This window comes from Falco peregrinus, chromosome 18 (genome assembly GCF_023634155.1).
Source record: "Falco peregrinus isolate bFalPer1 chromosome 18, bFalPer1.pri, whole genome shotgun sequence".
NCBI classification, from domain to species: domain Eukaryota; kingdom Metazoa; phylum Chordata; class Aves; order Falconiformes; family Falconidae; genus Falco; species Falco peregrinus.
The window spans coordinates 5651619-5679568 of NC_073738.1; the positions used below are offsets into that span (position 1 = coordinate 5651619).

At 58.0% G+C, this 27950-nt stretch overlaps 2 protein-coding genes across 5 annotated transcripts; one reads left to right on the top strand and one right to left on the bottom strand.

Annotated features, from left to right (window-relative positions):
* Window positions 1-5788: 5788 nt before the first annotated feature.
* On the bottom strand, window positions 5789-18892 carry LIMD2 (LIM domain containing 2). 4 transcript variants are annotated; one of them, XM_055789999.1, is made up of 5 exons: window positions 18747-18892; window positions 10060-10196; window positions 7460-7504; window positions 7063-7202; window positions 5789-6565 (listed from the first exon to the last, which is right to left on the bottom strand). In XM_055789999.1, exons 2-5 carry the CDS (start codon window positions 10099-10101, stop codon window positions 6406-6408), a joined length of 387 nt encoding a protein of 128 aa, XP_055645974.1. In that variant the 5' UTR covers window positions 10102-10196; window positions 18747-18892; the 3' UTR covers window positions 5789-6405. The 4 variants fall into 4 exon arrangements, with proteins under 4 accessions (XP_055645974.1, XP_055645973.1, XP_005235888.1 ...); XM_055789998.1 differs by lacking the exon at window positions 18747-18892 and adding an exon at window positions 13473-13598; XM_005235831.4 differs by lacking the exon at window positions 18747-18892 and adding an exon at window positions 12252-12405.
* A 2309-nt stretch (window positions 18893-21201) lies between these two features.
* RNF113A (ring finger protein 113A) lies at window positions 21202-27324 on the top strand. Its single transcript, XM_055790163.1, has 10 exons — window positions 21202-21358; window positions 21703-21779; window positions 21903-22007; window positions 23470-23577; window positions 23841-23950; window positions 24155-24261; window positions 24841-24930; window positions 25813-25906; window positions 26588-26694; window positions 27182-27324. The coding sequence occupies exons 1-10, from the start codon at window positions 21259-21261 to the stop codon at window positions 27259-27261; spliced, it is 978 nt and encodes a 325-aa protein (XP_055646138.1). The 5' UTR covers window positions 21202-21258; the 3' UTR covers window positions 27262-27324.
* The last annotated feature ends 626 nt before the right edge of the window (window positions 27325-27950 follow it).

Here is a 27950-nt window from a genome sequence, read left to right on the forward strand (position 1 = left end):
GCCGTTTTTGGTGGTTGTTCGCAATACAGTGTTTCTTACTGCCTGCGTAAGTGGTGCCCAGAGGTAAGAAAGACAATTAACTAGTTTTCTTTCTAATCAAGGACCTTAACTGAAAGAGGAATTTTTTCTTTTCAGGTGTTGATTCTTTGGGACAGATGGAGAAGTGTCCTGTTTGTGAAGCACTGCTTCTTAGATCCGGTAAGCATGTCTCCTTCACAAGGCTGCCTCTGGGGAAGGTGACTTCATCCATTCTAACTCTTTAAAGGGAGAGGTGGAGTGGCTCCGTCCCTCTTGTCAGAGTGTAAAAATAGCAACATCTTTTTACCTTGCAGGAGAGTGACGGGAGTGGTTTGTTGTCTCCATGTGGAGAGAACAGAGCCATAGGATGGTTAAGGTTGGAAAAGACCTTTAAGATCACCAAGCACTACCATTAACCCAGGACTACCAAGTCCCACCAAACCACGTCTCTAAGTGCCACATCCACAGGTCTCTTAAATCCCTCCAGGGATGGTGATTCCACCCCCTCCCTGGGCAGCTGGTTCCAATCCTTGACCACCCTTTGGGTGACAAAGTTATTCCTAATGTCCAACCTAAACCTCCCCGGCACCACCTGAGGCCGTTCCCTCTTGTCCTGTCGCTTGTTACCTGGGAGCAGAGACCCCCCCCTGCCTACAGCCCCCTGCCAGGCGGCTGCAGTGAGCAACCAGCCCCCCCAGCCTCCCCCTCTCCAGGCTGAGCGACCCCCATTCCCGAAGCTGCTGCTCCTCAGCCCCAGCCCCGTGTCCCGTCCCTGGACACGCTCCAGCCCGTCTGTGTCCCTCTGGGAGTGAGGGGCCCACAGCTGACCCCCGGGTGCAAGGGGCGGCCACACCAGCCCCGAGCACAGGGGGACGGTCCCTGCCCTGTCCTGCTGGCCACGATTTCAAATACAAGCCAGGATGCTGTTGGCGAGTGATGCTGGATGCTGTTTGGTGTCGTGAGCTCCCTTCCAGAAATGAAGCCTCCCAGCAGAAGCGGAGGAATCTGGCGGGTCTTGCATTGAGTGTACTTGGGATCTGGGACGGGATCAGCTTTGCTGTCCCAGGGTAAGGCACGAGAATGGGTAACCACATTTCTAAATGTTTTCAGGCTTTATTTTTTTTCCAGCATGCTATCTTAGGAAAGGACAGAAATAGTGCTCATATAAAATTCGTCTACACTACTTGCTGAAATGCTCATTTTTTCCCTCTGCTGCTGTTACGCAGCTCCTAGTCCTGAGTGTCGCAGTCGCTTAAGCAGTGGTTTGGATGCCACCAGGGTCCCCTGAGATGCCGCCCTCCCCAGCCTGAGCCACAGCCTTCCCTCTAATCGCCTTTTCCCAGGCCATGGTATAGGTTGTTGCTATGTTGATTAAATACTGAAATGTAAAAGATGAACAAATAAGATTAAATTGGTTAATGAGCCGATGCAGTAGAAAGCCCTGGGTGAAGCCAGGACATGTGTGGCTCTTGTGAGCTGTTCCAGAACAGATGAGAATCAGACAAGTGAAGTTGTCCCAGAACAAAAATGTCTTGTGGAACCAGAAATAACCACCTCCTGCTGCTTCCTCACACCCTCCTCGTGTGGGTTAGAACCTGCAAATCCTGCCTTTGCTGAAGGAGGAACTTAGAAACCCTCAGTCACCTTTGCTAGAGAAGGTCCTTCCCAAAGCTGATGCCTTCGCTCTCCTTCCCACTCGGGATGCTCGGTGGTAACATTCACTTTATGAACGTGAGATTCACGCTCCCGGACTCCCCTCCTACTCCCCCCTCTCAAAAGTAAGTAGCTCTGTTGTAATTCTGCTTCCCATGAATGCAAAGTGTGTAGCGCTGACCGGAACGTTCACCTGTCGGTGGGGGCTGGGCAGGGGCTGGGACAGGAGAAGGTCTGGGGGCTTGGGGGTGAAGGTAGAACCCCCCAGCCACAAAACACCGACCAACGCACAAAAGAAACGCAGCGGAAAACCTCCAGCGCCCTTTGATCGCTGGTAGCTTGAGTCAGACGCGCAGTGCGGCTCAGGGGAAGGTGGCTTAAGGTACGTTTCCTCTAAATTCTGTTGTGACACAAACATAATTTAAAATCCCTGAAAACACTGGCTGCGCTGCACCACTCTGTCCCTCTCTATTAGGCTAACGAAGCCTAAACGAGGAACAATGCCTCCTGGATCCAGCACTGCCCGGGTGTGGGTGTATCGCGTTCCATCCAGGACGTGCCGGCACAGCCAGCTCTCGTGTCGCTTGTTCTGCTGCTGCTGAGCTTTGCCTAGCACTCTGCATCTCGTCCAAAACTGGACATCTGGATGGTATGGATGTATATGGATTCTTACTGATTTATTATTTTTTTTTCCAAAAAACCAGTTTTTATTATGTGAATCTGTTAGCTTGAATTTTTAGGCTCTGGAAAATGTCCTTTCTTGAGCTAAAAGGCAGGTTGGTAACAGAAGCCTCATGCTTGTGTGAAAGTGCACGAGAAAGCCGAGGTGTGTGTAACACACACGGAGGTTATTTGTTGCTCGTCAGCCGTATTGTTTCTTTGGCAGCAAGACCAGACCTGAGCCCCGGAGCAGAGGAAGCGCAGGTGGCCGTGACGCTGTCTCTGCTGCGGGGTTAGGGCAGGTGTAAGTGCTGCAGCCCCGGTACACCCTGGAGCAGCCCTTGTGCTGCTACATTGCATCGCCTTGGAGCTTGGGAGAGCTGTAGCATCTGCTTTGGCTGCAACTTCTGCTGCTTTTCTGGCTCCTCTGCTGGGGAATAGTTTCCTCTGCAGCTGCTGCGCTGCTTTCACTGTGCTGGAGCAGCAAAAAGAAGCCCCGACAGGGACCAGGTCGTGACTTGAAAGGAACTTTTAGCTCATCTCAACTGAGTGTAAGCTCTGTGTAGCATCCTCGGGTAGGCTGCAGGCAGAATCTGCCCACCTGGCCCTTGCTGTGGTGGCCAGATGCTGCAGGCTTCTCCCTGCACCCAGCACCTGGAAGCTGCTGTCCCCGTCTCGCTCCGAACCACCTTTGTCCCCAGCAGGCACAGGGTGCTGCCGTGCAGCGCCGCTCAGCCCCACGGAGGGAGCACAGAATGCTCCCCCCACCACTCAGAGTTGATGGCTGGCTTCTGGCCGCTCTGAAATTTCAAATCAAAAGCTGTGATAATGATAGGCAGCTATATATGCCAAGAACTTGTGGTCCTCCTTCTCTTCACGGGTATTTATGACATTAAATCTTACCCCAGCTGCGGGGTCTGAACATCCCGAATCCATACGTGTGGATTGCCGGTTCGGACTGCCGGGAGGGGGAGGTTGCTGGCAGCTGGAATGGGAAAACATGGCCCTTGTGCTTCAGGATGGAGATCTGAAGGGATTGTTGCAGTAAGAAGTCACCATGTCTGCCCAGAAGCAGGATTTTTGCGTGTGTTCCCAGGTGTGCTAAGGGAGTGGGTGATCCAGAGAGGAGGGTGCCAGCCCCAGTGGCATGGAACTGGCTCTCATCAGCTGCGTTTTAACTAAACATTAGGGACAAAGAGACAATGTTTGGGTTTGTTTGTTTTGGTTTTTTTAATGTCTTGCAGGAAGGTCACAGTTGGAGGCATTTTAAGCTGGGGTTTCTGCAGTGCTGTTTCTCTTGGTTTGCCCTGGGAAGGCGTGCGCTGCCATTTGTGCAGCTGCACCTTTGACACCTATCAGGCAGTTAAGATAAGCTACACATGCTTAAAGCCTCTTCCCACGTGTGTTACTGCCAGGGTTCCCCTGTGTGCAGAGCTTGGCACGTCAGTCAGGGAAGCAGGAGCTCACCACCCACTGCTGGGCGCAGCCACTGTGCTGGGCGATGCCGCTGTGTCCGACGATGCTCATCAGATTCGCTTCCCTCCCCTGAACCGTGGTGCCCGGGCCAGGTTGTTGCAGCCTGTTTCGGTAACGTCCAGCCTGGTTGTCGGTTCCTGCTCTCAGAATCAGAAAACAGCCACGTACGAGGCTGGAGATCTCACGCCTCGCATGCCTGCACGTGCTCCCTCCGCTTCTGCTACAGCCGTGAGAGTTTGCTGTGCCCATACGAGCAGGGGGTAGGTAGGAACGGCCAGTGCTACTGCCTTTAGACAAAAATCCCAAATTTCAATTTTTTGGAGGTAAGGAGAGAAATGGAACTTCGTTGTTCTTCCTGCTTAACCTTCTCTTTTCAACTGAAAGCCCAACATTTAAAAGCTGGGTTTTTTCTCCTTCCCCTACCCCCAAATCATCTGGTATGCTTAAAAACACTTTGTATCTGATTGCCCTGCCGTGCAGAAGAGAGAGGCGAGGGAATCGGGAAGCGAGAGCAGCAAGAAACAGGAAGCGAAACGGAGAAGGCTGCTTTCATTTTCTAAGCTGACCCTCGGGAGGAAGGGGCTGAAACCCCAACAGCATCACTCGACCCTCGCCGCAGAGCCGCTGCAGGCTGCTCAGGAAGCGGCTTTTGTCCTGGGGTAAATCTGGTGCCCGCCCGTCGGTGTGAGGAGCTGAGGCAGCACCTGCACCATGGTGGGGACCATAAAAGCACTTGGTGAGGCTGAACCTGGCCGGGAGCCCGGTGGGGGTCCCTGCCTGCGGGCAGCCCCTGCGGCGTGGGGCAGTGCAAAGCCTGGGTGCTCCCCGCCCAGAGGAGCAGACGTAAGGCCTTAATTAAAAAAGAGAAATAACGTGTCCAACAGAGGGATGTCAGGCTCCGGGGGTCACCCAGCAGGTATCCTCCCCGGCACCAGGTGGGAGTGCAGCCAGCTTTGCCAGCATGGGCAGCTGTGCCGATGCTGCCCGGCTGTTGGTGCCCACCCAGAGCCCCCGGAGTGGCAGGGGGGAGGGGTGCTGCAGGGACCAGGGTTAGGGGCACATCCCTGCATGTACCATCGGTTCCCCCTGGGACACCTGGGGACTTCCCTGCCCACCTCTTCCCCTCTTCAATCCCTCGCTCCTGGTTTCGTGGTGGTGTCTGGATTTTCCCAGGCAGGATGCGCTCGGGGGGGGCTGGTGGTACCCGTCAGTGATGGAACAGGAGCTCCGCTGCCCATCTCAGGGGCTGTAGCTCTGCTGGGGGGGGGGGCTGCTGGTTTCTGTTTCTGTGCTGGGGGTGGGGGGCTCTGACAAGCCCAGTTCCTGCAGTACTGGAAAGTTGTGGGGTTCCTGAATGCTTATTACCCTTTCAAGCTAGTCTTACAAATTGTGTGTGGAGGAAGGAGGTAAGTAATAATTAAAAACGAACTCACCTGCTTTCCCTGCATTAGGCTCTCCAGCCTGGCAGGTCTTGTTGGGCTCATTAATTTGTACGGGCTGGGCTATCAAACCTTGCAGCTCGGCAGGTGGGGCTGATCCAGAGCAGAGGGCGTATTGCCCGGCTGTGATGCCCACCCTGCCCCTCACATCGGCTGCAGGGCGATCGGAGCCAGCACCTGCTTGCAGCGCAGGGCACAGTGTTTGTGGGTACGGCAGGGGAGCGAGGAAGGCGCGGGATGTGCGCAGGGCAGTGCGGTGGGTCTGTTGCACAGGACAGTGAATTCCCTGTGCGGGTGGTCCGGGCTCCACGTGGAAGCCGGTGTGGGGTCACAGCCGAGCTGTGCAGCTGACGGGGCAGTAAGGCCGGTGCGCAAAGTGAAATCAGCCCCCCAAGCCCCCATCTGCCTCAGTCACGGCACCGCACACCTGTATCCAGGGGTATCACAGGCAGAGGCTCTTTCCATGGTAACTGGGCAGTAAGAGGCAGACCTGGCCACTGCTCCCACCGCCCTGGACCCCCTGGAACAGAGGACAAGGCAGGGAAGGCTCGGAAACCTTGTATTACAAAAATAAAAGAGCGCATGGCGCGGTGTTGCGCGCAGAGCAGCCGTGCCCGGCTTCAGCGCGGAACGTACCAATCGAAGGCAAATATAAAAAAGACAGACACTGTTAAACAGGTGCAGGGCAGCATCCTTAAGGCTGAACAATCCCAGCTGAACTGAGCTGATGTAAACCAAGGACCCTCCTTATTCAGAGCCCCAGCAAGGCAGGAGCGGTGTGGCAGGAGTGGGGAGCTCCGCTGTGATTCACGGGCTGGGTTAAGCCCACGGATCCTCTCCTTTCCCACGGTGGCAGGCCTGAAACGTGCCGACAGGGCTGGGATTCCCATAGGGGCGAGTGCCCCTGGTCTGATCTCGTCGGTCAGAGGGGCTTGCAGCGAGGGGGCTCCAGGGCTGGGGACTGTACCCCGGCGCTGCTGCCCTGTCCTTACAGCCTGTGGGATCCCCCCAAGCATCCTCCGGAGAGGGCTGGGCTGCCCCCCTTGCCTTCCCACCTCCAGGCCCTTGCGTCCCCTTTGCTTTACATCAGCTCAGTTAGCCCTGGCTCAGCGCTCCGTGCCTCCCTGCTGGGCTCCAGGGAAGGGTCGGCTGGCCCCGCTCAGGCCGACTTGGTCCCGCTTTCCACCTCCTTGTGCACCCACAGCTCCTTGTGCTGCTTGCGCCCGAAGCCCTCGTCGTAGTTGCCTTTGCTCTTGAAGAGCTGCTGGAAGTGGGGCTTGCAGTAGAATTCCCCGTGGAGCGCCGCGTAGCTGCCCAGGCTGGGGAAGGAGCGCAGGGTCAGCTGGGCAGGGGGCTCGGCCGCAGGCGGGGGGAGCGATGGGGCTGGGGGCACCGGGAAGGGGAGGGAAGAGGGGGGGAGCGTGCAGGAGGGGACCCTGAGAAAGGGCCAAGTGCTGCCTCCGGCCGGCTCGGGGTGCAGGGGGCTGCCAGGGGTCGCGTTAGGCTCTGGGGGAGGCAGGTCCCGCAGCACGGCTCAGTCTGGGCTCCGTGTCACCTCGGGGGTTTCTGGCTCAGCTCCATGTCACCCTGGGGCTGCTCTCGAGGGCAAAACGCTCTTCCTCCACGCCGGGTGGGCTTTAGCTGGGACTTAGGACGGGGTGGGCAGATAAGCCCTTTTTTTACTTTCTTTGCTGTGATGAGCAGACTGGGGGTCTCTAGCTCCCAGTGGAGGGGCTGTGGTGGGCAGGTGGGGGCACTGCGTGGAAGGGTCTCCCCCACCCCGGCTGGGCAGCACCGTGGGCACAGCCTGGCTCACCTGAGCTTGGTGTGGCAGTGCTTGCAGCAGAAGCAGGCGTTGTGGAAGACGAATTTATCCGCCACCAGCCGCTCCATGGGATAGACGGTTTTCTGGCAGGCAGTGCACATCTCCTTCACTTGCGCCTTCAGGCTGAAGGACTGGGGGAGGGGACACCAAAGGGAGAGAGGATGAGGAAGGAGTTGGGGATACACTGTGCCTGGCTCCCACCGCAGCCCACTCCCCTAATATCCACACTGCCGTTCGCTGGAGCATCGGTCAGTGTGAAGCCGCCCCACCTCCCCTCGCCGTCCCTGTACCGCACTGCCGGTGCTGGGCTGGATTGGTGCTTGAGCCGCGGGCTTTTGGTCCTCCCTACCTCGCTGTGAACCACTAGGACATGGTAAAACTGCGGTACCTTGGAGCGCTGCACCGTGCTGCCTCCTGAATTGTTCTTTGCCTCCTAAGAACGGAAGGAGAAGAGAAATCAAAGTGAGAGCCAGGGCTGAGCAGCCTGGTGCTGAGTTGTGCTGGGGAGGAGCAGTGCAGGTCCCCACTGCAAGGGACCTTGGGGCACGCCAGCAGCCCCTGCCCGGCCATCATGGGCAACTGGTGGCCATCTCTGAACTCACTGGCCCAGGGGCCGTGAACTCCATCAGGTCCCTATGTGTGAGTTACTTCCTGCGCCATGGTGCTTTTCCCAAGAAGAGGAGAAGGAAGAAAGGAAAATAGAAAAAGAGGAATAAACCACAGACATGTTGCAGAGGAGGAACTGGGCCCCAGCAGGCTGCGGGGCAGAGCAGCCGGCTCTCCCATTCAGCACCGCCCGCGGAGGCTCCGTCTCAGACACAGGAGCACGACGTGGCTTTGTCTTTTCCGTGGCCAAGGTGCAGCAGATCTCTCTTGCTGGTAGCACCCAAGCACAGGTCCAGCGGGTGTCACAGCACAGGTGCCGCAGGGCACAGCCCCAGGGTGACAACTCTCCCACTCTCATCTGCAGGCACTGGGTGCTGTCCTGGGCTACCCAGCGCAACATCACGCGTGGATCAGGACCCACAGCCAGGCATGGCCCCTCAGGGACAGCAAGAGCCACTTTCACAGCCCTGGGGGGTGGTCTCTGGCTGGCAGGGAGGGGGAAGGGGCTTGCTGAGCTGCTGTGGCACAAGCCCCTGGCAAAACCTCTGTGGCCTGCACCAGCAAATCGTCACCTCCTGGCTTATGCACCTACTAATGGCAACGCTGCTTCAGCGCGAGATGCTGCTCCTGCTCCTTCCAGCCAACGTTTCCCCTACGGGGCTGGAGAGTGATGATCAACCCTTCTCTTGCTGGAGGTGCACAAGGCTCTAGCAATGCTGCCAGTGGGGGCTTCACCTGCAGTCGGAGGGTGCTATACTGCCAGTTCCCCCAGGGTGTAACTGGGGTGCCCCTCGTCCTCCCGCAGCACGTTGTGGTTGTGCTGCTTCCCCCTCAGCAGATGTTTTGTTTCTGAGTTCCTCGGCTCTCAGCCCGCCACGCCACTGCACGCAGGGGAGACGGAGAAGCTCCTTGAGGCCCCACAGGCTCTGGGTGCCCGCAGAGGGGCAGGGGCACGCTCGGAGCCGGAGATGCGCTCCACCGGTCCTGCAGCTCGCTGGGGCAGGCGTTGCTCAGGCGCTGCAGCTGCAGCAGGAGCAATAAGGCAAAGAGACCCAGGCACCGAGGGGCCTGCACCTCTGTCCCCAGAATTTCAGAGCAGTCTCGGCGCATGCTTTCCCATCTGCAGCTGCAGCAGCTCATCTCCCCAAAAATCCCCTCCCACCGCTTGCCTCACTGTGCCGCCCCCCGGTCCTGCGTCCTCCCCAGCTGACGGTGCAGGCACCTGCTGGGTCCCACTCAGCCGCCTGCGAGTATTTCACCTGCCTTCGCACTGATGAAGATGCTCCCCTCTTGCGTACAGTCAGGATCAGAGGGGTAGATGCACTCTTAGCCAGGTGGACCAGCCAGGGCTGCTTCCCCACAGGCTGGCTCGCCCTCTGCGCGGCTTGTTCCCAGCACTGGGGCAGTGTGACCCTAGAGCATCCCCCCGCCGCCTCCTTGTCCTTCCTCTTGCTGCTGGTGTGGCCCTGCTTGGCCAGCACTGTCCCCTCCCTCTGCCCCCAGGCTGATCTCCCATCCCCGCTCCTCTTGCCTTGTCCTTCCCCTTCGTTTCTCCTTTGTATTTTTGGAAAGAGTTCGTCTAAGAGACGCACAGGAAACTCGCACTCCGCTGAGCTGCTCTTCGGACGTTTCCCAGCTGCTCTCATTGACTGAGGTCAGGGACGTGATTTTCCTCTCACTCCCACAAGGCTGGAGGAGTGAGCCAAAATCAACAGAGGGACATGGGCAGCGAGGAGGCTCAGCCCGTGTAAAACCAGTTGCATCCCTTGGCACTGGTAAAACAACCGCAGGTGCTCTCCTGGGGATAGGGTTTAATACGCTGTTTCCAGGCTCAGCTGACCAGAGCTAAGGAAAACGCTGCCTCTTCAGAGCTGGAATACATCCGTTCCCAAGGCTACAGGCAATCCACTGCTGCTCGTCACTTCTCGGCAGCCTTCTGGCTCCGATCAGGCACACTATCTATTTCATATCTGATATATCCTCCCTCAGGGAAGGGCCATATCCTGTCCCAGCAGGAGATGTTCTTGAGCCTTTATGTTTTTCCATCTCCGATCACTCCAATCCTAAGCAGCTCGCATGCTCTCAATTGTGATCACAGAAAGCCATGGAAACACAAACAAACACGGCAACTCGAGACGAGAGCAGGGTGAGCAGCTCCGTACGGACTGGAGCCGGGGCGCTGGCGTTGCAATGCGCTCAGCAAACAGCACCTTCTGCTGGAACATTCCTGTCCTCAGTTTTGTTGGTTGAGTAGCAGTGACCGTGCCTCTGATCACCCTAAAATGTCAGGCCCGAAATACAGCTTCCGTACACCACCCTCCATCCCTGAGAACCAAACCCCAGGCTGAAATTCCCATACAACCCGCAGGGGATGCTACGTACATGAGTTGGGGGTGGGCTGGCGGGTCCCGTGGCCTGGAACATGGCTCCTTCCCCTCCTCCGTCTATCTAATCCTGAGCTTGAAGCTGGTGAGCTGGTCTTCCCTGAGGAGGTGTCTAAGACAGACCTCTTGCAACACCTAGAAAGGAAATGTCAACAGGAGCGTGGCTGGTTTCATCACCCCGACAGCGGCGGCTGCGCAGCTCTGCAGGAGCTGGTGCGTGGCAGCAGCATGCCCAAAGCCTCCTCCGCGGGTCAGTGCCGCCTCTTTGGTCTGGGGGTTTCTGGAGTGATCCAAGAGGTTTAGGCACACCAGACAGGAGGTGCAGGTCTGGAATGACGCGTAGTGTCAGGAAGCTGGCAGATGATCTGGGGCACTGAGCTCAGTAGCTCTGGTCCCATGCAAAGATACTGGGCTAGGATGGGAGAGGGCTGCCAGGAGCACGAGCAGAAGGTGATGTGACGGCTTCTGCTCCAAACCCACGCGTGGACGGCAATGGCCGGGCAATGGCCAAGCCGTTGGCAGCAAGGCTGCACCCCCCAGACTACAACTCTGCTGTCCTGCCGAGGCAGCAAAACCAGCACCCAGTGTTTTGCTAATGTAGGACTGGTGTTGCTGGAGCAAGGACTGTGACTTTAGTCTAATTTTAGCCCAGAAAAGCCTTGCTGAACTGAGCGGATCACGGCTCAGCAGAGCAAGTGGTGGGGATTCTGTCTTCCCTGGGAAGCCCACGTCGCCTTTCGGCTGAGACCCGGAGGCTGTGGCCTCTGCGTGACATGCCGAGTGCCCGGGAGGATGAGGCTGACAGATCTCAGGCCAATTTCAATGCAAAGAAAAAAAAAAAATCCACTAGCATTGCAAATAACCCCTTTTGGTAAAAATTAGCTGAAAAGGCACTGACAGATCCTCAGGGTTTTTTCCCCATCACGTCTTACTTTCAGAACACCCGTAAAAGATGAGGCTCGATAAGACTGTTTTGCATGCTCAAGGCAGAGTTGTGGGGTGACCGAATGATGCCGAGGGGGGAGCAGAGCAGAGCAGGAGGGCGAGGGGGTGGCTGTGCAGCTCTGCAACAACAGGGATGTGCTGGGGGCTGGCAAACCAGCACCACCCCCCCGCCGGTCTGGGGCTGCTTTCTCCTGCTGAAACCTCTCATCCTCATACTGTCACCCCAAAAACTTCCCTGCTGCCCAAAGGCGAGGGTAGACCCTGACAAAGCCCCAGGGCGGGAGGTTGGGGTGCAGGGCTTGGGGGAGGGGATAGCCCCACTGTGCCGATCTCATGGCACCTGGGTCTTGGGGGCTCTTTGGCTGCCCAAACAGTCCCAACACCCAGTGGCTGACGCCAGGCTGGCGCTGAGCCCAGCAAAGCACCCAAAACGGGTGGCTGCTTTCAGAGCTGAGACCTTTGCTGCCGGTCCTGAGCATCGGCGGCGGGGGAGCTGGGCTTCCCCCCGCCGCCCCGGGGGCTGGCCGGCCCTCCTCGCAAACGTTTCACAGCCTCATCTGAGAATATGGCTCTGTTTTACCTAAATCATTTCCGTCTCCTCTGCGGTTTGCTTGTTATTTCCTGCTCGCCGAGGGCGGCCGGCAGCACTGGCGGCTGGTGCGTGGGGCTGGGGCAGAGCCGGCCAAGGAGCAGCCCTGGGGTGGGGGCTCCTGTCCCAAGCCCACAGCCCCCCTCTGCCCACCATCCCCTGGGATGGAACCTTCCCCCGCATGTCTCCGGGCCCTGCACGGTGCCTACAGCCAGCGCGGACCCCGAGGGGAGCCTGAGGAACCCAGAGGACCTGGCGTCCCTGCCCCCTGCACACCCCTAATGTGGATGCACAACCTCCCCCTTTCCACCTGCCTTGCACCTTCTCCCCTGCCTTCACCACAAACGTTTCTCCACCCCGGCTTCCCTTCCTCTTCCCCCACAGCTCATCTTCCTCCCCTGCCCCAGCCACCCTCTCGCCCTTGGTGTCCCCAGTCTCTCCATCATCCCCCCCGGCCCTTCCCCACAAACACATGCGCCCCGGCTCCTTCCACCTACTGTCTGCTCCTTTGCTTCTCTTGCCCCCAGACCCTGCTCCCCTCCATGCCATCCCACTTACCCTGCCCCGTGGCTTGGTGCTCTCCAGCCAGCCCCATCTCCAGGTCTCCATCCTCTCCACCCCCCCACCTCCCCCCTGCCACCCCGCCGTGCACGTACCCCGTACCCTGCCGGCAGCGCTGCGCCCCCAGCCCGCGCTCCGAGCCCCAGCTCCCCTGGTGGAGCTGCCCTACAGGCATGTGAGTAGAAGTTGCTAAACGTCCTTCCTGCCGAGGGACGGGAGGCGAGAGTAGAAATCTCGAAGGGGAAGGGTGTGCTGAAGCGATAAGGGAAACAGAACAAGTTAGAAACCACAGGAGGGTTTCTAGGAGGCTCCCAGCTGCTGTCGTCGTTCTTCCAAGGGTCATTCCTCCTCGCAGGATGGGATGTGAGCCCAAGGCAGTCAACACAAGCCTCCATGAGTGCAGGGACCCCAGTGGCACCAGCTTTGCTTAAGGACGTGCTGCCACACTAATGCTACGAAGCCCTGACGACGGCTAGGGCAGCCCCCAGCGCGCGGAGGGGGCTCGCCAACCCTGGGGCGTGCAGGCGGCATCTGTGACAAAGCAAGCAAGCCAGACCCAGGTGTCCATGGTAGAGGCTGGCACTGTAACTGGTGGACCTGACTTCTCCAAGCCTGTGTTCCCTAAGGCTTTCAGCCACCAACACAGCCCGGGAAGAGCAGGACTGGGGCTGTCCTCTCCTGGTCGCACAACCAGCAGCTTCAGGGGTTTGTCTCAGGACAAGGTGGGCAGGACAAGCCCTTTGCCCTGCAGCCTCCGTTCTGCCAACTCCTCCGGGGAGCATCTGATGGCTGGTGTGAATGAAAACATGGACCCTTCACCAAGGGCTCTGGGCTGGTGCCGTTTACCCAGGGAGACAGAGCAGCCTCTGATGGCAGTGCTGGTGGCCACAGCGTGGCAGACGCAGAGTGAGCTCCAGGGACGTGGCACCGCAGCCCGTGGGATACCAGAGTTGGTACCCCCAGCTCTGCCTGCCCAGGTCACCACCAGCAGCTGCTGGTGCCATGTGGAGACCTTCGTGGTGGTCTCAGCAAGCGGGTGTTGGACTCAGGACCCTGGGGCTGGAGCTGGCATGGCAGGGGACACGCGCGAGCAGCCATAGAGGTGCTACGTCTGTCTGTCAGCACTGAGCGGGGAGCAGTGTGGGGTGAGGAAGGCAGCCTTCATCCCAGCTGCTACTCGGCAGCAGAGCTCCTGCCCAGCAGCATCTCACCTCCCCTCTCACCTCCCCGCTCAGCCTGGGGGCAGATGTGGTGAGAGGGAAGCATCTGGGCTGCCCCGCTCAGGAAATTCCCCAATCCCCCCAACAGCGACCCACCTTGGAAGCGCCGCGTTTCCCACAGCCAGGATGGGGGCCGGGAGCCTTTCCCTGCTTCCCTCGGCAGCGGGGCCACCCGGGCTGCCCCCGCCGCAGCAGCCTGCCCCCGGCAGCCCCCGCCCGGCACTGGCAAGGCCCCTCCGGAGCCGGTGGGTTTCCGGCACGGGCAGCAGCGTGACTGCGGAGGGCGAGGGGCCCCTTTCTGCCATATGGTTCCCATCAGCCACCCTGTGAAGCGTGTGTTCACCGCTGGGATCGCCGCACCATTGCCGGAGGCTTTCCCGAAGGCAAAGCGCGGCGTGGGGAACGTGGGCCCCTTCCTCCTCTGTCCTGGGAGGACACGGTGTGTCCCAGCCACCCGGTGAGGCACGGGCAGGGGCTCCGCACCTCGGGGGGACACCCAGCATCTCCCCTGGAAAGCGCGGGCTGCACCGACTGCCGTGGGGACCGACGGCCCCAAGATCGTGTGCAGGATCGGTGCAGCCCGCACGCATGGGGCGGCCGCTGACCCCAGCCCGTGGTCTCTCCCAGCAGGTGTGCGTGGGGAGGAGGTGGAGAGGAGCGGGAAGAGCCCGACCCCTGAGCCTGGGAACCAGGGGGCTCCCTGCCCGGCTGCCCCACCACTGCAACCCTGGGGCCTGGCGACCGGCCCGCACCATGAGACACAGCCCAATGCAGAGTCGGCGTCAAACAGGCCAGCACCAGAAGTGGGCACAGCACCGCTGGGGAAGGGGACATGGCATCCCCAGCACTGCTTCGGATTCTCCAGTGTGGAAAGAGACAGTGAGATGCGGTTGGGGGAGGATGGCGGAGTGAGCCCAGCAGTAGTGGCTCCAGCTCTAGCCATGGAAGACCCTAATTCATCTTCAGGTCTTGGCTCCTTGCGTGGCTTCGAGCCAACCCCTTGACCTCAGCAGTGTATGGGACCCAGGGCAGGTCCCTGCTGGCTTGACACAGGGTAGACCACCAGCAGGAGCAGCTGGGCCACTTCTGCAGCCACCACTACCCTCTTCATCAGGTTTCTGGAGCGCAGCCCCACCAGACAAACCTGCCCCTGCGCGCATCCCACGGCGCAGAGCTACCTTCCACCAGCCTGCCCCACTAATCCGCTTTCCATCCACGTCCTGCGCCCGGCCTGCCTCTTGACAGGCTGCCAGTGGGCAGGAAATCTGCAGCCGAAATGCTGAGGGATGCTGACAAGGAACAGTTGTGGGGAGGAACAGGGCTGTCTTTGTCAGGGCAACAATGCAGGACCCGCAGAAGCGAGGAGGGAGCCCAAGGGAAACCCCTGCCCACCCACTCTGTTCTCCCACCTTCGCCCCTGCCTCGGCTTGCCTGCCCTGGGGAGGAGATGCGTGGCCTTGGAAGGACCAGGGCCAAGGGGGACTGGGCTGGTCCCCAGCCCCTGCCTCTCAGCGAGGGGACAGACCGGGCAGAAGGATTCTGCTGGGATTCATCCATTTTCCAGAAGTGGAAACTGAAGCACGGAGCAGCCCGTTCCTGGGAGCGTGGCCATGGTTAATGGCATCCATTAAAAACCATGGTCTGAAGGGAGCCTCTGCTCCCTGGGATCTCCTGTCTCGCTCGGAGCTCAGGCAGAGCGGGCAGACACAGCAGAAAGCCCGCTGGGAGGATGAGCAGCGCCTCTTTTCCGGGCAGAGTGAAACCCCTGTCAGCGGTGCCAGACGACAGCGCGAGCAGCAAAGGCTAAAAAGCCGCAGGTTGGGATGTTCAGGCTGGACATCAGGCAAAACAGCTTCGCTGGGAGAAAGACTTGGAAGTTCCACAGCGTGGCACTAATTTGGTGCAATATAAACCTGGTGCAAACAAGCACAGTAGGCAAACAGCATTTCATGCTCCTTCCCTCTCCTTTCGGTTTTTCCATAGGGTCTTCCATAAACCATGCTCCACCTGGAAACCTCAGCTTCTGGTTTCCTCATAAATGTATATCCATGTACCATCCTACTGGCATTATGTTCCTCATTCTTCTCCCACCATAATATTTACCTCTTAGTGAGATTAATAACGAATAATCGCATTCCTTATTTGTCTGTTTTTGGCAGAAGCCAACCCATTTTAGTCTGTTCTCACAAGGTGGGCTCTCTGCCCCTGCAGCCACCTTGGTGGCCCACTGTGGGTGAGCTGCCCTGGGTGCACCACGCTGATGGAGATCTGACCTTTGGGTGCTGGTACCAATACTTCTCTGACACCCCCGAAAACATCTGGCCTGGCGTGCTCTTCCTCTGTCACCTCTGCCAGGAGTCCCAGATGCTCTTTCTTCTCCCATGCCTTCTGGCTGAGGTCCCTGCAGCTCCCTGCAGCTCCCCGGTGCCTGCTCTGGCACAGCTCTCCTTCAGCGTTGCTGGGCCACCGGCCTCATCTCCCTGGTCGCTGAGCTGCTGTCTCTCACCATGCGCAGATCTCCTGACTTCTAGAGGGACTGCTAACAAGGTCAATCCCCCCGATCTTTCCTTGTGGAAGCAGCTGAGCATCCTCCTTCCATTTTGCCGTCTCTTCCCTATCCTCTCTCCTGTCCCCCCCTAAAACAACCATTTCCCTGGGCACTGCATCAGGGGCTTTCCCCCGCTCCGGGTGCATAAGACCCTGTTGTTTCAGGAATCAGTTATCGCTGCCGAGGAAGATATGGAGCCAAACTGATGTGATCTATGTTAAAACCACACCGCATTTTATTCTGTTTCCCAACCATGTCTTCGATTACTGTTCCAAAAGCTATTCTGGAAACTCACCTTCTATTGTACTCTGATTAATGGAACAGTAATTGCCTGTAATTTCCTTTTTCCCCAAGCATAACCTGTAAATGTGGTGCTGGCTTATCTCCTCTGGTGGAACATCACCTGTAAAACACCAGACATTGGACTGGCATTTCCTACATGGGTTAGCCCATCTCCTGAGCTCCGAGAGCCTCTCCTGAGAGCTCCTGCTGTTTCGCCATCTGCAGACACAGCAAGAGCAGGAGGGAGCCCTGTTCCAGGCACCCCAAAACACGGCACAGCCACTTTCCACGGTCACTGCCCTCACTCACTGCCCCCACACCACCCCTGCAAGAGCTGCTGCATCCTCCTGCGTTTGCTGTCCAGAAAAAAAAGAAAAAAAAAGCCACCAAAATTGTATTCATAGGTTGAATCCCTCAAAAGATTGGTCTTTTGCCCTGCCTTCAGCTCCATCCTCCCCGTTAGCATCCAAGACGCCATGCAGCCAGGTGCAGGATCCGGGGCTCTGCCAGGGCTCCCTGTGTCTGGAACCCCCTGAGCCGGCCAGATGGAGAGGTTACGGGCACCCTGGAGGAGTGGCAAATATGTCTAAAGTGTGCTTAATACCGATTGCAATAATTCCTTCACCCAGATTTATTGTTTTCCATCCCAGAGCTTTTGCCAACAGCTAGGTAAGCGCCGCAACACCCCCAGATGGCAGATAAAAATGACTTAACTGGAAAGTGAAAGGCAGCCACCTCTGGGGGAACATGGCAGCTGCCTGACAATGGACAACAACCCTGCAAAACCCGAGGATGGGCGACAAGGAAAAGAAAAATTCCACAGCCATGTGGGGCTGGAGGGGGTAGCTGTAGGCTCACGGGGCTGCCTTGCTGAAGGAAACCAGAAGAGGAACTCCCTTCCCTAATGAGAAGTCTCGTGGGATTTCTGTTGACCAAAAAAGGCCAGGAACCTAGTTTTGAGCTGCATAAAAAAGATGCATCCAGTCACGTTGCGGAGGCCTGGCTCTGAGAGACCCCCAGTTCTTAACTGGGGAGTTCCTTCTTGCAGGAATCCCCTTTAAAAAGGATGTTAACGCTGGAGCCAGTTCAGACCAGGTTGGATCGGTTGCCCTACAATTATTTTCTCATCTACGTTAATAACACTGCAGATGTGCTGCTCCTGGCCCTAAACGCACGACAGCTCGGCTGGGGCACCAGATGTCTTCCCCGCGAGATCCCTCACACGATGTCTTCGGACAAAGCCCAGTTTCCAAGGCACGATCCAGGCTGCTGAATTATCACGTTCTTTCAAAACTGATGCTCACCCCGTGAACAAAAATCAGCAGAAAATGGATCAAAAATATGACTTACAAGGTAGCTTAGCTGGACTCAAGTGATCCAAGGGGATTAAACAGATCAGGCTGGCTCAAAACGTGGTAGTTACAGCATTGGGCTGGGACTCAGGAGACCTGGGCTTGATTCCCAGCTCTGCTGCTAATTTTTGGGTGACAGTGGACAAATTATTTCATTTCTTCTGTTCCCTTCCCCACGCCCCGGATGAAGACAGAGCTGCTCTTCTTTGTGCAGCCCTGGGAGATCCCTGGCTGCTAAGGGCTATGTCAGAGCTCAGGGTATTTGTGTTGTTATTAAATCTCGCAGTCGTGCAACAGTCTCCCCAGGGAAGTGATGAAAGACCTGTCACAGGGAAGGTTTACAGCCCGGCTGGATGAGGCAGGAGACACACCGCTGAGAATTAGCGGGTGTTAACGAAGGGGGATAAGGGAGTCGGGATCTAACAGGTTTTCTTCCATCTCTGCTCTTTCTGATCAGCTTAAAATGGATCTGTCCAGCCCCCCTGAGCACGTACTGCAGCACACAACAAAGAGGGAATTACAGCCCAAACGGGGAGCGTGCACCCCAAAACGCTCTGCTCCCAGACGCCCACTGCAAGGCACCCAGCAAACGTGGCCCCCACTCGCTCTCATCCCCAGGACACGCTGGGTGCCAGCCCCTCGCCCCCCTGGCTCATGCAGGGGGCTGCTTGCCCCCTCGTCCTGCAGCATCGCTCCCCAGCAGGGTCCCAGAGCTCCGGCAGCCTCGCCTTGCCCCCGCCTGACCCCGGTGAGGCCACCCAGGGCCAAGAACAGACCCCCTTGTGTCTCCCCCCACCCTGAATCTGCTTCCCACGACCGCCTCGGCCGAGCCTCCTCCCAAAGCAAAAAAAAGTTCCCGGCACATCTGGGTGGGACCTGTTCCCAGGGGGCTGCGCAGGGGGGCACGAGCCCCCCATCTGCTGGGTGTCTCCTGGCCAGCGGGGCTTCTTCCCGGGGCTCTCCCCGTCGTTGCATTCCTCCCTCCTCTCCATCCCTTTCTCTCCAGGCGCCTGCCTCCCTCCCTCCCTCCCCACCTCTCGGTCTTGCCTTCTCCCCCAGCTCTCCGGCCGCTGAGCAGAGCCCCGGGGTGGCCGAGCCCCTTCACTCCCCTCATCCCGGGGTCCATCATTGTCTCCCACCGAGCTGCCCGCCGCCTCTCGGCCCCGTTGTTCTCCAGCGAAGGCTCACCATATGCCTGGGTCCTCACGGCGATGCCGAGCGAGGTCTCGCCCTGGTAGGGTGGGTGGGTGGGTGCGGCGGGGGTCCGGTGGCCGTTCCTGATGGCCGGCCGCTCTGGCTCCCGCTCTCCCGCCGCAGAGGCCGGGGCTGTGGGAGCGGGAGCAGCTTCCTGCGAGCTCCCACGCCGCCTCGCCAGCCCTTTTATCGCCGCTCTGCCCCAGCGATTGGCTCTGGCGTCGCACCGGCTTCCAGCCGCTCGCTCCTTTGTGTGAAGCCAACCTCTAACCTCAGCCCCCCCAGCCCCCCTCTGCCCGGGCTCCCTCCTCCTGGCCACCCCCAGACCCCCCCAGCCGCCCCAACCCCACTGCTAACGCCGCTGACCCCAGGAGCTCTGCCAGCAGCCTCCTGCAATTACCCGCCCGGTGTAATTAGCTTTTGCCCAGCCTCTCCCCCGTGCCCTGCGCGTGCAGGTGGGCTTCGCTCAGGCGGTGGCTGCGGCCTTGGGCTCTCTCTGCCTGGCACCAGCCCGCTCATGCGAGGCTCCCTGTGAGCATCCCAAGCATCCCGGGGGATCCATCCCTCCAGGGTCTGCAAAACCCAAACTCACCCCCCCAGCCGCAAAGCGTTTGCCAAGGAAGGACGTAAGCAGGCAGCAGCTAGAAAGGGGGGTCCCAGTGCTCCCAGCCCCTCACCCACCAGCAGGGCAGGGCTGCGCCCCGAGCTTTTGGCAGTCTACTGGGGGCTGGTGGGCCGGGGGTGGGAGCAGGGCCATGGGTGGGAGTGGGGCCATGGATGGGAGCAGGGCTGTGGAGTGGGAGTGGGGCCAGGGTGGGAGCAAGGCCATGGGTGGGAATGGGGCTGTGGGTGGGAGCTGGGCTGGGGGGTGGGAGCGGCGCCATGGGTGGGTGCGGGGCTGTGGGGTAGGAGCAGAGCTGTGGGTGGGAGCGGGGCCGTGGGTGGGAGCTGGGCTGGGGGGTGGGAGCGGGGCTGGAGGTGAGAGCGGGGCCGTGGGGTGGGCGCTGGGTCTGTGGGGCAGGTTTCCGCGGGGCCAGGAAAATCCTGCGGGAGGATCCAGCAGTTTCCCCTGTGCTACCCCGGGGCCTGGGGCCAGGTGGCTTCGGGGGGCTGGGGGTTCCCCAGGAACAGGGCCATAGGCTGGGAATAAATAGGTTAAATATTAATAGCTGAAGCCTGGCGGGAGCTCGGAGGGGCTTTGCTGCAGCGGAGGGAGCCGGGGCAGCCGCGAGCTGGCAGAAAGGCAGGGGGACGCTCAGCTCTGAGGCCTTCATCCCGACCCGCCGTCCCGGGCTACGGGGAGGCCGAAGGCGCGATGGCGCAGAGGGCAGGGTGTCAGTAGCGATGGTGCAGGACGGGATGTTCTGGGTCGGGCTCCTCAGCAGCGTGGTGCTGCCGGGAAGAGCCGGACGCCAGCTGGTGATGGCCCGCTCCAAGCTGGTGGCAGAGGCCAGGGACCTTCAGTGTCTGTAATTCCCGGCACAAAGAGCAGGGATGAGGGAGCGATGGCGGTGTTTGCGGGGCACGGCGAGGGCAGTGATGTGATTTCACACCTCTGCCACCCCGCAGTGCCCCAGCAGCGGCCGTCAGGGAAGGCTTGCGGCCACCGGGGGCAAATGACAGAGGACTTTGGCTGGACTGTACAACCCGCCGCGGCCAGGCAGGTCGGGGCTCAGCGGCTGGTGGTCGTACTCGGCCGGGGCTGGTGGGGTCACAGCACTCACGCCCAGCGGGGCACGGGGCCGGAGGGAGCATCGGGCAGGTGTGTGGGGTGCCCAAGCCCCCCGAGCCTGGCACCCACCAGTGCCCTGGGGTACGGGCGGGGGGCTCGTCCCAGCACCCAGCCGTGGAGGGCACGGGCAGTGCAGAGCTGGGGCTGAGCCCACGGCCCCTGGGAGCTCCCCAAGCAGTGGGGACCCCCGGCAGCTGCTGAGCCCCCTGCGGGCAGCACCAGGCCCCCTCCTCGCCTGCGTGCACACCCGTACCCACACACACATGCACAAACACACAAGCAAACATGCACTGGCATGCTCACGTGCTCTCATACATGTGCATGCACACATGCACACATGCACACTCACAGAAGCACATGCTCGCTCCCACACTCACTGTCCTCACATGTGTGCACGCACACACACACACCCGTGCGCGCGCGCACACACACACACACACACACACCCACACCCGCTGCTCCCCCCCGCGCCGCGCAGGTGGGGCTGGGCTCTACGGGGAACAGGGGGGCGCTGGTGCCCACCGCCTTTTCCCGTTGCTATGGCGACGTGGAAGGCCGCGCCGGGCCTGGGGGAGAGGGAGGGGCCCAGCAGGGTGAGGAGGGGGCCGTGGCCCTCACCCCTCGCTGCGCCCCCCCGCCCCTCTGACCTGCCGCCAGGGGGCGCCCTCCCCCCCGGCGCCGCTCGCCCCGGCGCCCCGCCCCTCCCGCCCCGCAGGGGGCGCTGCGCGACGCGGGCCTCGCCAGAGCCGCTCTAGGCGCGGGAGGCGGTGCAAGATGGCCGGCGAGGGCTCCGTTTGCAGCTTCGTTTTCAAGAAGCGGGGCCTAGCGGCGGGCAGGGGCCGGCGTAAGCGGCCCAGCAGCGACCAGGAGCAGGGTGAGGGCTGGCGGGGCTCGCCGGGCCGCTGCGGTGCCCTGGGGAGCCGAAGGGGGACCTGGAGCCACCCCGGTGTCCGCGTGGCGGAGGGGTGGTAGGGCTCTGCCCGGCCGGGCCAGCGCCCTGGGACTCCCGCCGGCCTCCCGCACCTTCCCGCGGGCGGCCCCGGCCCGCAGAGTGAGGAGGCTGCCAGCAGAGCCTGCGCCGGGCCAAGGGGCTGCCCTGGGGCCGAGGGGCTGCCCTGGGGCCGCGGTGGGGCCGAGTGGGCGCGCCAGGGCTGTGGGGCTGCCCAGGGGCTGAGGGGCTGCCCAGGGCACACCTTTACCCTGGGCTTTATCCCTCAGAGAGCAGTGGGGAGGAGGCCAGCACGGTGGTGCGGAAGGAGCGGCGGCGGGAGACCCCCAACCCCATGATCCAGAAGGTAAGGGAGCCGCAGCAGGGCACCGCTCCATCCAAGATGCGTCTGCAGTGGCCTGCCGAGCTCAGGGCAGATGCGGTGTTGGAGCCTTCCATCCTTCATACCTGCTGCCTTCTTGCCCCTCAGACCAGGAGGTGCGCGAAGGAGAGGCCTGCATATGCACTGAGCAGCAGTGATGAGGAGGATCCATCAAAGGGGATTGGAGTCACTTACAAATCAACAAGGTCGGCGGTAAGGACTGGGCAGGATGTGGTTCTGGGGTGTGCGGTTGGGTGGGACTGGCAGATCCCACACTTGATAGAGAAAACTTGCCTCTGTGAATGTGGGATCAGCCATTCCTTCTTTTCATCTATTTGTGCACTTCCTTATCCTTTCCCTCTTAATAGACAAGCACCTTGTGCTAGGTTTATCCTCCTGATGCCCCCTGCAACCTCAGGAGACCACCTAAGGTTGGCCTTTCCCTCTTAGAGATGGGAATTAAAACCCCAAGATTGCCAGTGGACTTGCCCAACATCGCACAAAATTTTCAGGAGAGGGAGCACTTGAATCAGGTTTGCCTTGCTGTTGGGTTCGGGTTTTCAGTTTTAGGACATCTTCCTTTGCAAAGAATTCAAGGTGACTTGGGAGCTGGTCCCATCTTCAGCCTAGTGATGGAGTAGAGAGTTCCAGAGATGCCATTTTTTTCCTGGGATTGATGGGTGGGGTGTCCTGGGTGTCCTGTTAACATCTGGAGTGGAGAGAAATCAGCTGTGAAGGTCTGGGCAAAGCTCAGATTGCTCTTCCTACTAGATTTCTCTCTTAACTTTCCTCTTGATCCAGTGAAGTTTGGCCCATTAGTATGAGCATGGGCAGGATATAAGTAGGATTAAAAGTAGGTATCAACACATGTTCCTCTTCAGGCCTATTTCCTTATTGTCTGTGCCTCTGCATACAATGGCAATAATGCCTAACTGTCCCCAGTCGAAGCTGCAGGGTCAGACCAAGGTGTCCTTGTCACATTAGAGATTAATATGATTATAACCTCGTGCTGTAATTATTCACTGCTTTAACTGCTGCCAAGGGGGGCAGCATGTTGTTAGCCCTCCTTGCTGTGGGAGAATGGGAAGGGAACAGGAGATGACAGCTTTGGGGCTCCAGAAGGTTTTTGTACCTAAGTTGGATTCGGTTTTAATTGAGGCTGGCTTTAATTATTCTTTGGTTTCTATGCAGCTGTTCCTGAAGATCTGATAAAACCTAGGAGTAGGTGTCTGTTCAGTCCGTTAAAGAGGAATCTAAACCAGATCACTGTGTCAAAACTGAATGCAAACCACACACAGCTGGGTTAAAAGTTCAGGCATAACATCCTGCCTGTAGGTGGAATGGTCTCATGACTGGAGTGTTGGACATGGGAGACTTGAGTTCAGCTTGCAGCTAAGCTGAGGCTGAGTGTGAAGGAGTAAAGTAAGGATAAGTGTTTCCTGACTTTCCTGCAGGCTAAAACTTGGGTGCAATGGCTAATTAGCACTCTGGGCTCTGCAAGCACTGGGCTGGATCCGGCCCATGGGGGTTTCTCCCTGGCAGATGCTAAGGCATGGTAGAAACTGGTGGAACGTAAAGCAGGCCATGTCCTACCAAACCTTGAGGTAGCCAAAGAGCTCTCTGTCTTGTACAGGTTTTCTCTCTGCTGTTGTCACAAGTTCTTCTTGCTTTTCAGAAACCCGTTGGCCCAGAAGACATGGGAGCCACAGCAGTGTATGAACTGGACACAGAGAAGGAGAAAGATGCCCAGGCCATCTTTGAGCGCAGCCAGAAAATCCAGGAGGTGAGTCAGCTTTGCTCTGTAAGAGCTAGTGCTCCACAGCAGGACTACGTGTGCTTTATTAGTCACCTTCTGCACACCAAGAAGAGTTTGAGTCTCTTCCTCCCTGGAAATTTGAGAAGCCAAGAGTGCAACCCTTGCAAATAGGCGAATTTTTGGGCTTTATTTATCTTGGTATTAAGGGAGACTGGTGCCAGAGTAGTGAAAGCTAATTTGTGTCATGAAGCTTTCCTGATTCTTAATCGCCTTTCTTTGTGCTTTCCTAGGAGCTGAGAGGAAAGGAAGATGATAAAATTTACCGTGGTATCAACAACTACCAGAAGTATGTGAAGCCCAAGGACACGTCGATGGGAAATGCCTCTTCAGGAATGGTCAGGTAGGTTGGGATGAGCCCCAGAGGACTGGGACCATGGAGGAGCTCCAGCACCATCCCCAAAGGCACCTGTGTGGGGCTTGAACTTTGCTGTTACTGCCAGCTTCTTGCTGTCTAACAAGTCTGGTGCCTGGTTCTGAGCAGGCCCCCAGGGGCCTTCTCCACCACAGCTGCGCAGCCGGCCTGAGCCTTCTCTCACCCTTTCAGAAAAGGACCCATCCGCGCTCCGGAGCACTTGCGGGCCACGGTGCGATGGGACTACCAGCCTGACATCTGCAAGGACTACAAAGAAACTGGGTTCTGTGGCTTTGGAGGTGAGTGGATCCTTGCCTGCAGCTGAGCATGTACTGCGCCAGGTCTGCTAAGGGATCCAGTCCAGCTTGTGATCCCATGTTTGTGGCGCTGAATGTCCACTCACTGCTTTACAGGCCCTTGTTCGCAGAGCTGGTGTGTGACGCTGTTGCGGAGTTGGTTTGTGTAACATTCCTGTCATTTGTGTCAGCCTGTCTGAAAGCTGGTGGCCTCTAATCGGTGGTTATGAGTCCTGGGAGGGACCCCTGGGATGTTCCAGGGGCCCACATTCCCACAGGTACTCTGACCACTGAGGCCATGTGAGGGGTGGGATTTCCTGTTTGCTTTTCCACTCCCCATGTGTAAACACTGCAGCTGTTGCTGTGGCACACAGAGCATCATGCCTGCAGACTGTCAGACCCGAGAGGGATCCTGTGCCTGCTCCAGGTGCTCAGCGCTGCCCTAGAGCACAGGCAGGAGGCGAAGCAATCGGGTTTTGCCTTCTGCTGGGCAAAGCTCAAGTTGCCCCTGATTGAGGTGTCCTATTAACGCTTTACCCTGCACAGCCTAGCTGTTAATTCCTCATTCTTTGTGTTGCTCAGACAGCTGCAAATTCCTCCATGACCGCTCGGACTACAAACACGGCTGGCAGATTGAACGGGAACTGGATGAAGGCCGGTATGGAGTCACTGGTATGGCACCACCCCTCTGCTCTCCCTGTCCCTATGCTAATGGTGAATGGGGCTACCAGGTCCTGCCTTTTATCATACCCTAAAATGAATGTGACTTGGGGACCTTGGATCACTAAGAATGAAGTGGGTCCTTCGCTGTCTCAAACTGCATAGGCCCCATGTTGAATTAGTGTTAGACAGACAGGGCTCTTTATTCCAAAGCTGTGGAACTCCCTGCTGCAAGGTAACCTTGGGGCCAGTCAGACAGTGCTGAGCAAACCTGCTGCTTCTGGATAGTCGCAGACTGCCACCAGAGAGAATTATTTCCTCTGGCTTTCTGTAAAAGGCTGGCACTGCTGATCTGTGGGTCCCAGTAGCGAGCTGTGTGGAGCCGGGGAGACATGACCACCTCCTGCCCCCCAGATGCCCAGGAGGTGGGATGCTTTTGTGCTACATCACATCGTTTCTCACACACGGTGTCAGTAGCTGCGGCCCAAGGCCCTTGAGTATGGCTCATGAACCACTGTGCAGTTGTAGGGAAGAGGGTGTTCTCTGTTCAGTTGGAGCCAAAGAGTTTGGTGGCAGCTGGTTTGGAAGAAAATCTGAAAAATAGGAGGGGGCTGGAGGATATGTCTCTCTATAGCAGTGAGTGGGTGAGGCAGAAAAGAATTTGCTCCTGTGAGATGAGCAACAAGCACGCTGGCTTATTAGACCTAATTATATCTCAGTCCTACATGTGTTACTGACATTAGGAACACCCAGATGCCAGAGCTCTATTGTTTCCAGCAGAGATTTAATCACACCTGCTGTGCTCTCTTCATATTTAATATTTCATGCCCCACGCATGGGCTGGTCTGGCTGCCTCTGCTCTTGCTCCAGTCTGGTTAACTTTCTCTTCTGCAGAGGAGGAGAACTATGAGGTGAGCAGCGATGAAGAGGATATGCCTTTCAAATGCTTCATCTGCAGAAGTTCCTTCAAGAACCCCGTGGTCACCAAGTAAGTGGTGGTTTTGGCATGAGGAGCTAAGCATCTGCTGTCGATCCAGTTCACTAGTCATTCACTGTCGAGGCAAATACAAACACTGCCCACAGGCTGGTGGGTGGAACCTGCTGCTTGTCTGCCATGGCTTTCTGGCGGGTGAGGAAATCCTCTGAGAACCAGGGAGTCGCATGACTGCACCTGGAGTATCTCCTTGGAAGGCATCTCAAGCCTGTTGTCCAGACACCTTTTAGATTTCCACAGATGCTGCCTCATTACATCATCTTTCCCCTTAACCTTGAGATTTTGTTTTCACGCCGTCGTTTCCTCCTGGCTGCTGAGTGGCACGCTGCATTGCGTGAGTGGAGAAACAAAAGCCTGAGGAAGCCAAGAGCTTGGCAAGGATGAGTAGTAGGCGGGAGGGGCAGCGTGGCCATCACGTACTGCCAGCTCTCTCCCACACTGCCAGCTGTCTTGCTGGGTACCCGAGGCCTGGAAGAGCTCACTGGTGGCTCTGTACCACCACTCCACATCAGCAAAGCAACGCTGGAACACCTTTCATGGGAACAATGATGCAGAGAAGTTCTGCATGCAGCTCACATTTGCATCTCCTGGGGACCCCAGTAGTCAATTATTTCTAACTAACTCCTGGACAATGGTTGTATCTGGTGACGCAGCGGCATCTGTGTCTCTGTACAGGTGTAGGCACTACTTCTGTGAGAGCTGTGCCCTTCAGCACTATCGCAAATCCCAGCGCTGCTACGTCTGTGACAAGCAAACCAATGGAGTCTTTAACCCAGCAAAAGGTAACAGGCCCCTGTGGGAGAGAGGGCTTTTGGTGGGAGCATCTGGAGCAGTGAGGGCACTAGCTCCTGCGATATCTGGGTGCTGAGCCTGGCCCTAAGCTGGAGCTCACAGCTCCTGGCTGCCGGCAGAGCTTCCTTTGGTGCCAGGAGAGATTAATCGTTGCTTGGGTGGCTCCATGGGTGCAAAATGAGGGTCAGTAGCTTCTGGTGAGTAGGGGGGGATGTGCCACAGGAACAGAGGCAGCAGCTCGTCCGATGGTGCAGCTGGCAGGTCAGTAACGCACCGACGGATTATCTGACTTAACGTCCGATACCCTGAACTCTGCAAACAGTGGTAGCTCCTAGCTGAGCCTTTGTGTCAGCAAGTGATTTTTGGTAGCTGCCCCAGTTCTTGCGGAGGCGGCTGTTTACAGGCCCTGGACACCTGGCTTTGGTGTGGGGCAGCCCCTGCACCTGGAGTCTCATCCTGCCTATTGCTGTTTTTCAGAGCTCATGGCAAAACTGGAAAAACACAAAGGGGAGGAAGAAGAGCAGCAGCATTCAGACCATGGAGAGGATCCTCAATAGCAGAGCACCCTATTTTATATTTAGCTGAATAAAGCTTTCATGGGAGAAAAAAAACCAAACAAACTTAGAGCAGTTGCCCTGGGGCCAGTAGCTATAGCCAGTGCTTGTGTATCCAACCAGCAACTAAAACAGTGTCCTGACTGTGCCAGGCTCCTTGCTCGCTGCTCTGTGAAGGCGCAAGACAGAACAGGTAAGGCCAGCCTCGAGTTGTGGCTGACCACAGTCATCTGTTGCCACGTGCGCTGCTGGCAGGACCCAGCAGCTGCCTCTGCATGCTGCAGCGCGCCTGGGCAGGTGCAGAAGGCTGTGCATTTGATTATGTTGTAACTTCTTTTTTTGACCAAGGTGCTGTTTCTCTCCTAACTTTACACTGATCCTGCTTGCTACCTGCTGCTGTGCAAGCCTAAAAATTAAGTCTGTGATCTTTGAGCATGTAGCAAGCTGAAAGCATGGAAAGGGATGAGAAATACTAGCTTGCACTAAGTTCCCCCTTCACCCTCAAAATGCTAACTCAGAGGAAAGCAGGCTAGTAGTGCTGCACTTAGCTGTGATTTATTGTAGCTCGGTGTATTCCCTCCTGTTTTTTCTGTCTGCCTCTTGGTTCCTACAGTTTGAGAGGCTTCAGTGGGCAACACACCTCTCAGGTTTCCTTATAGAGGGATGATTCATCTCCAAATCATTAGCTCAGT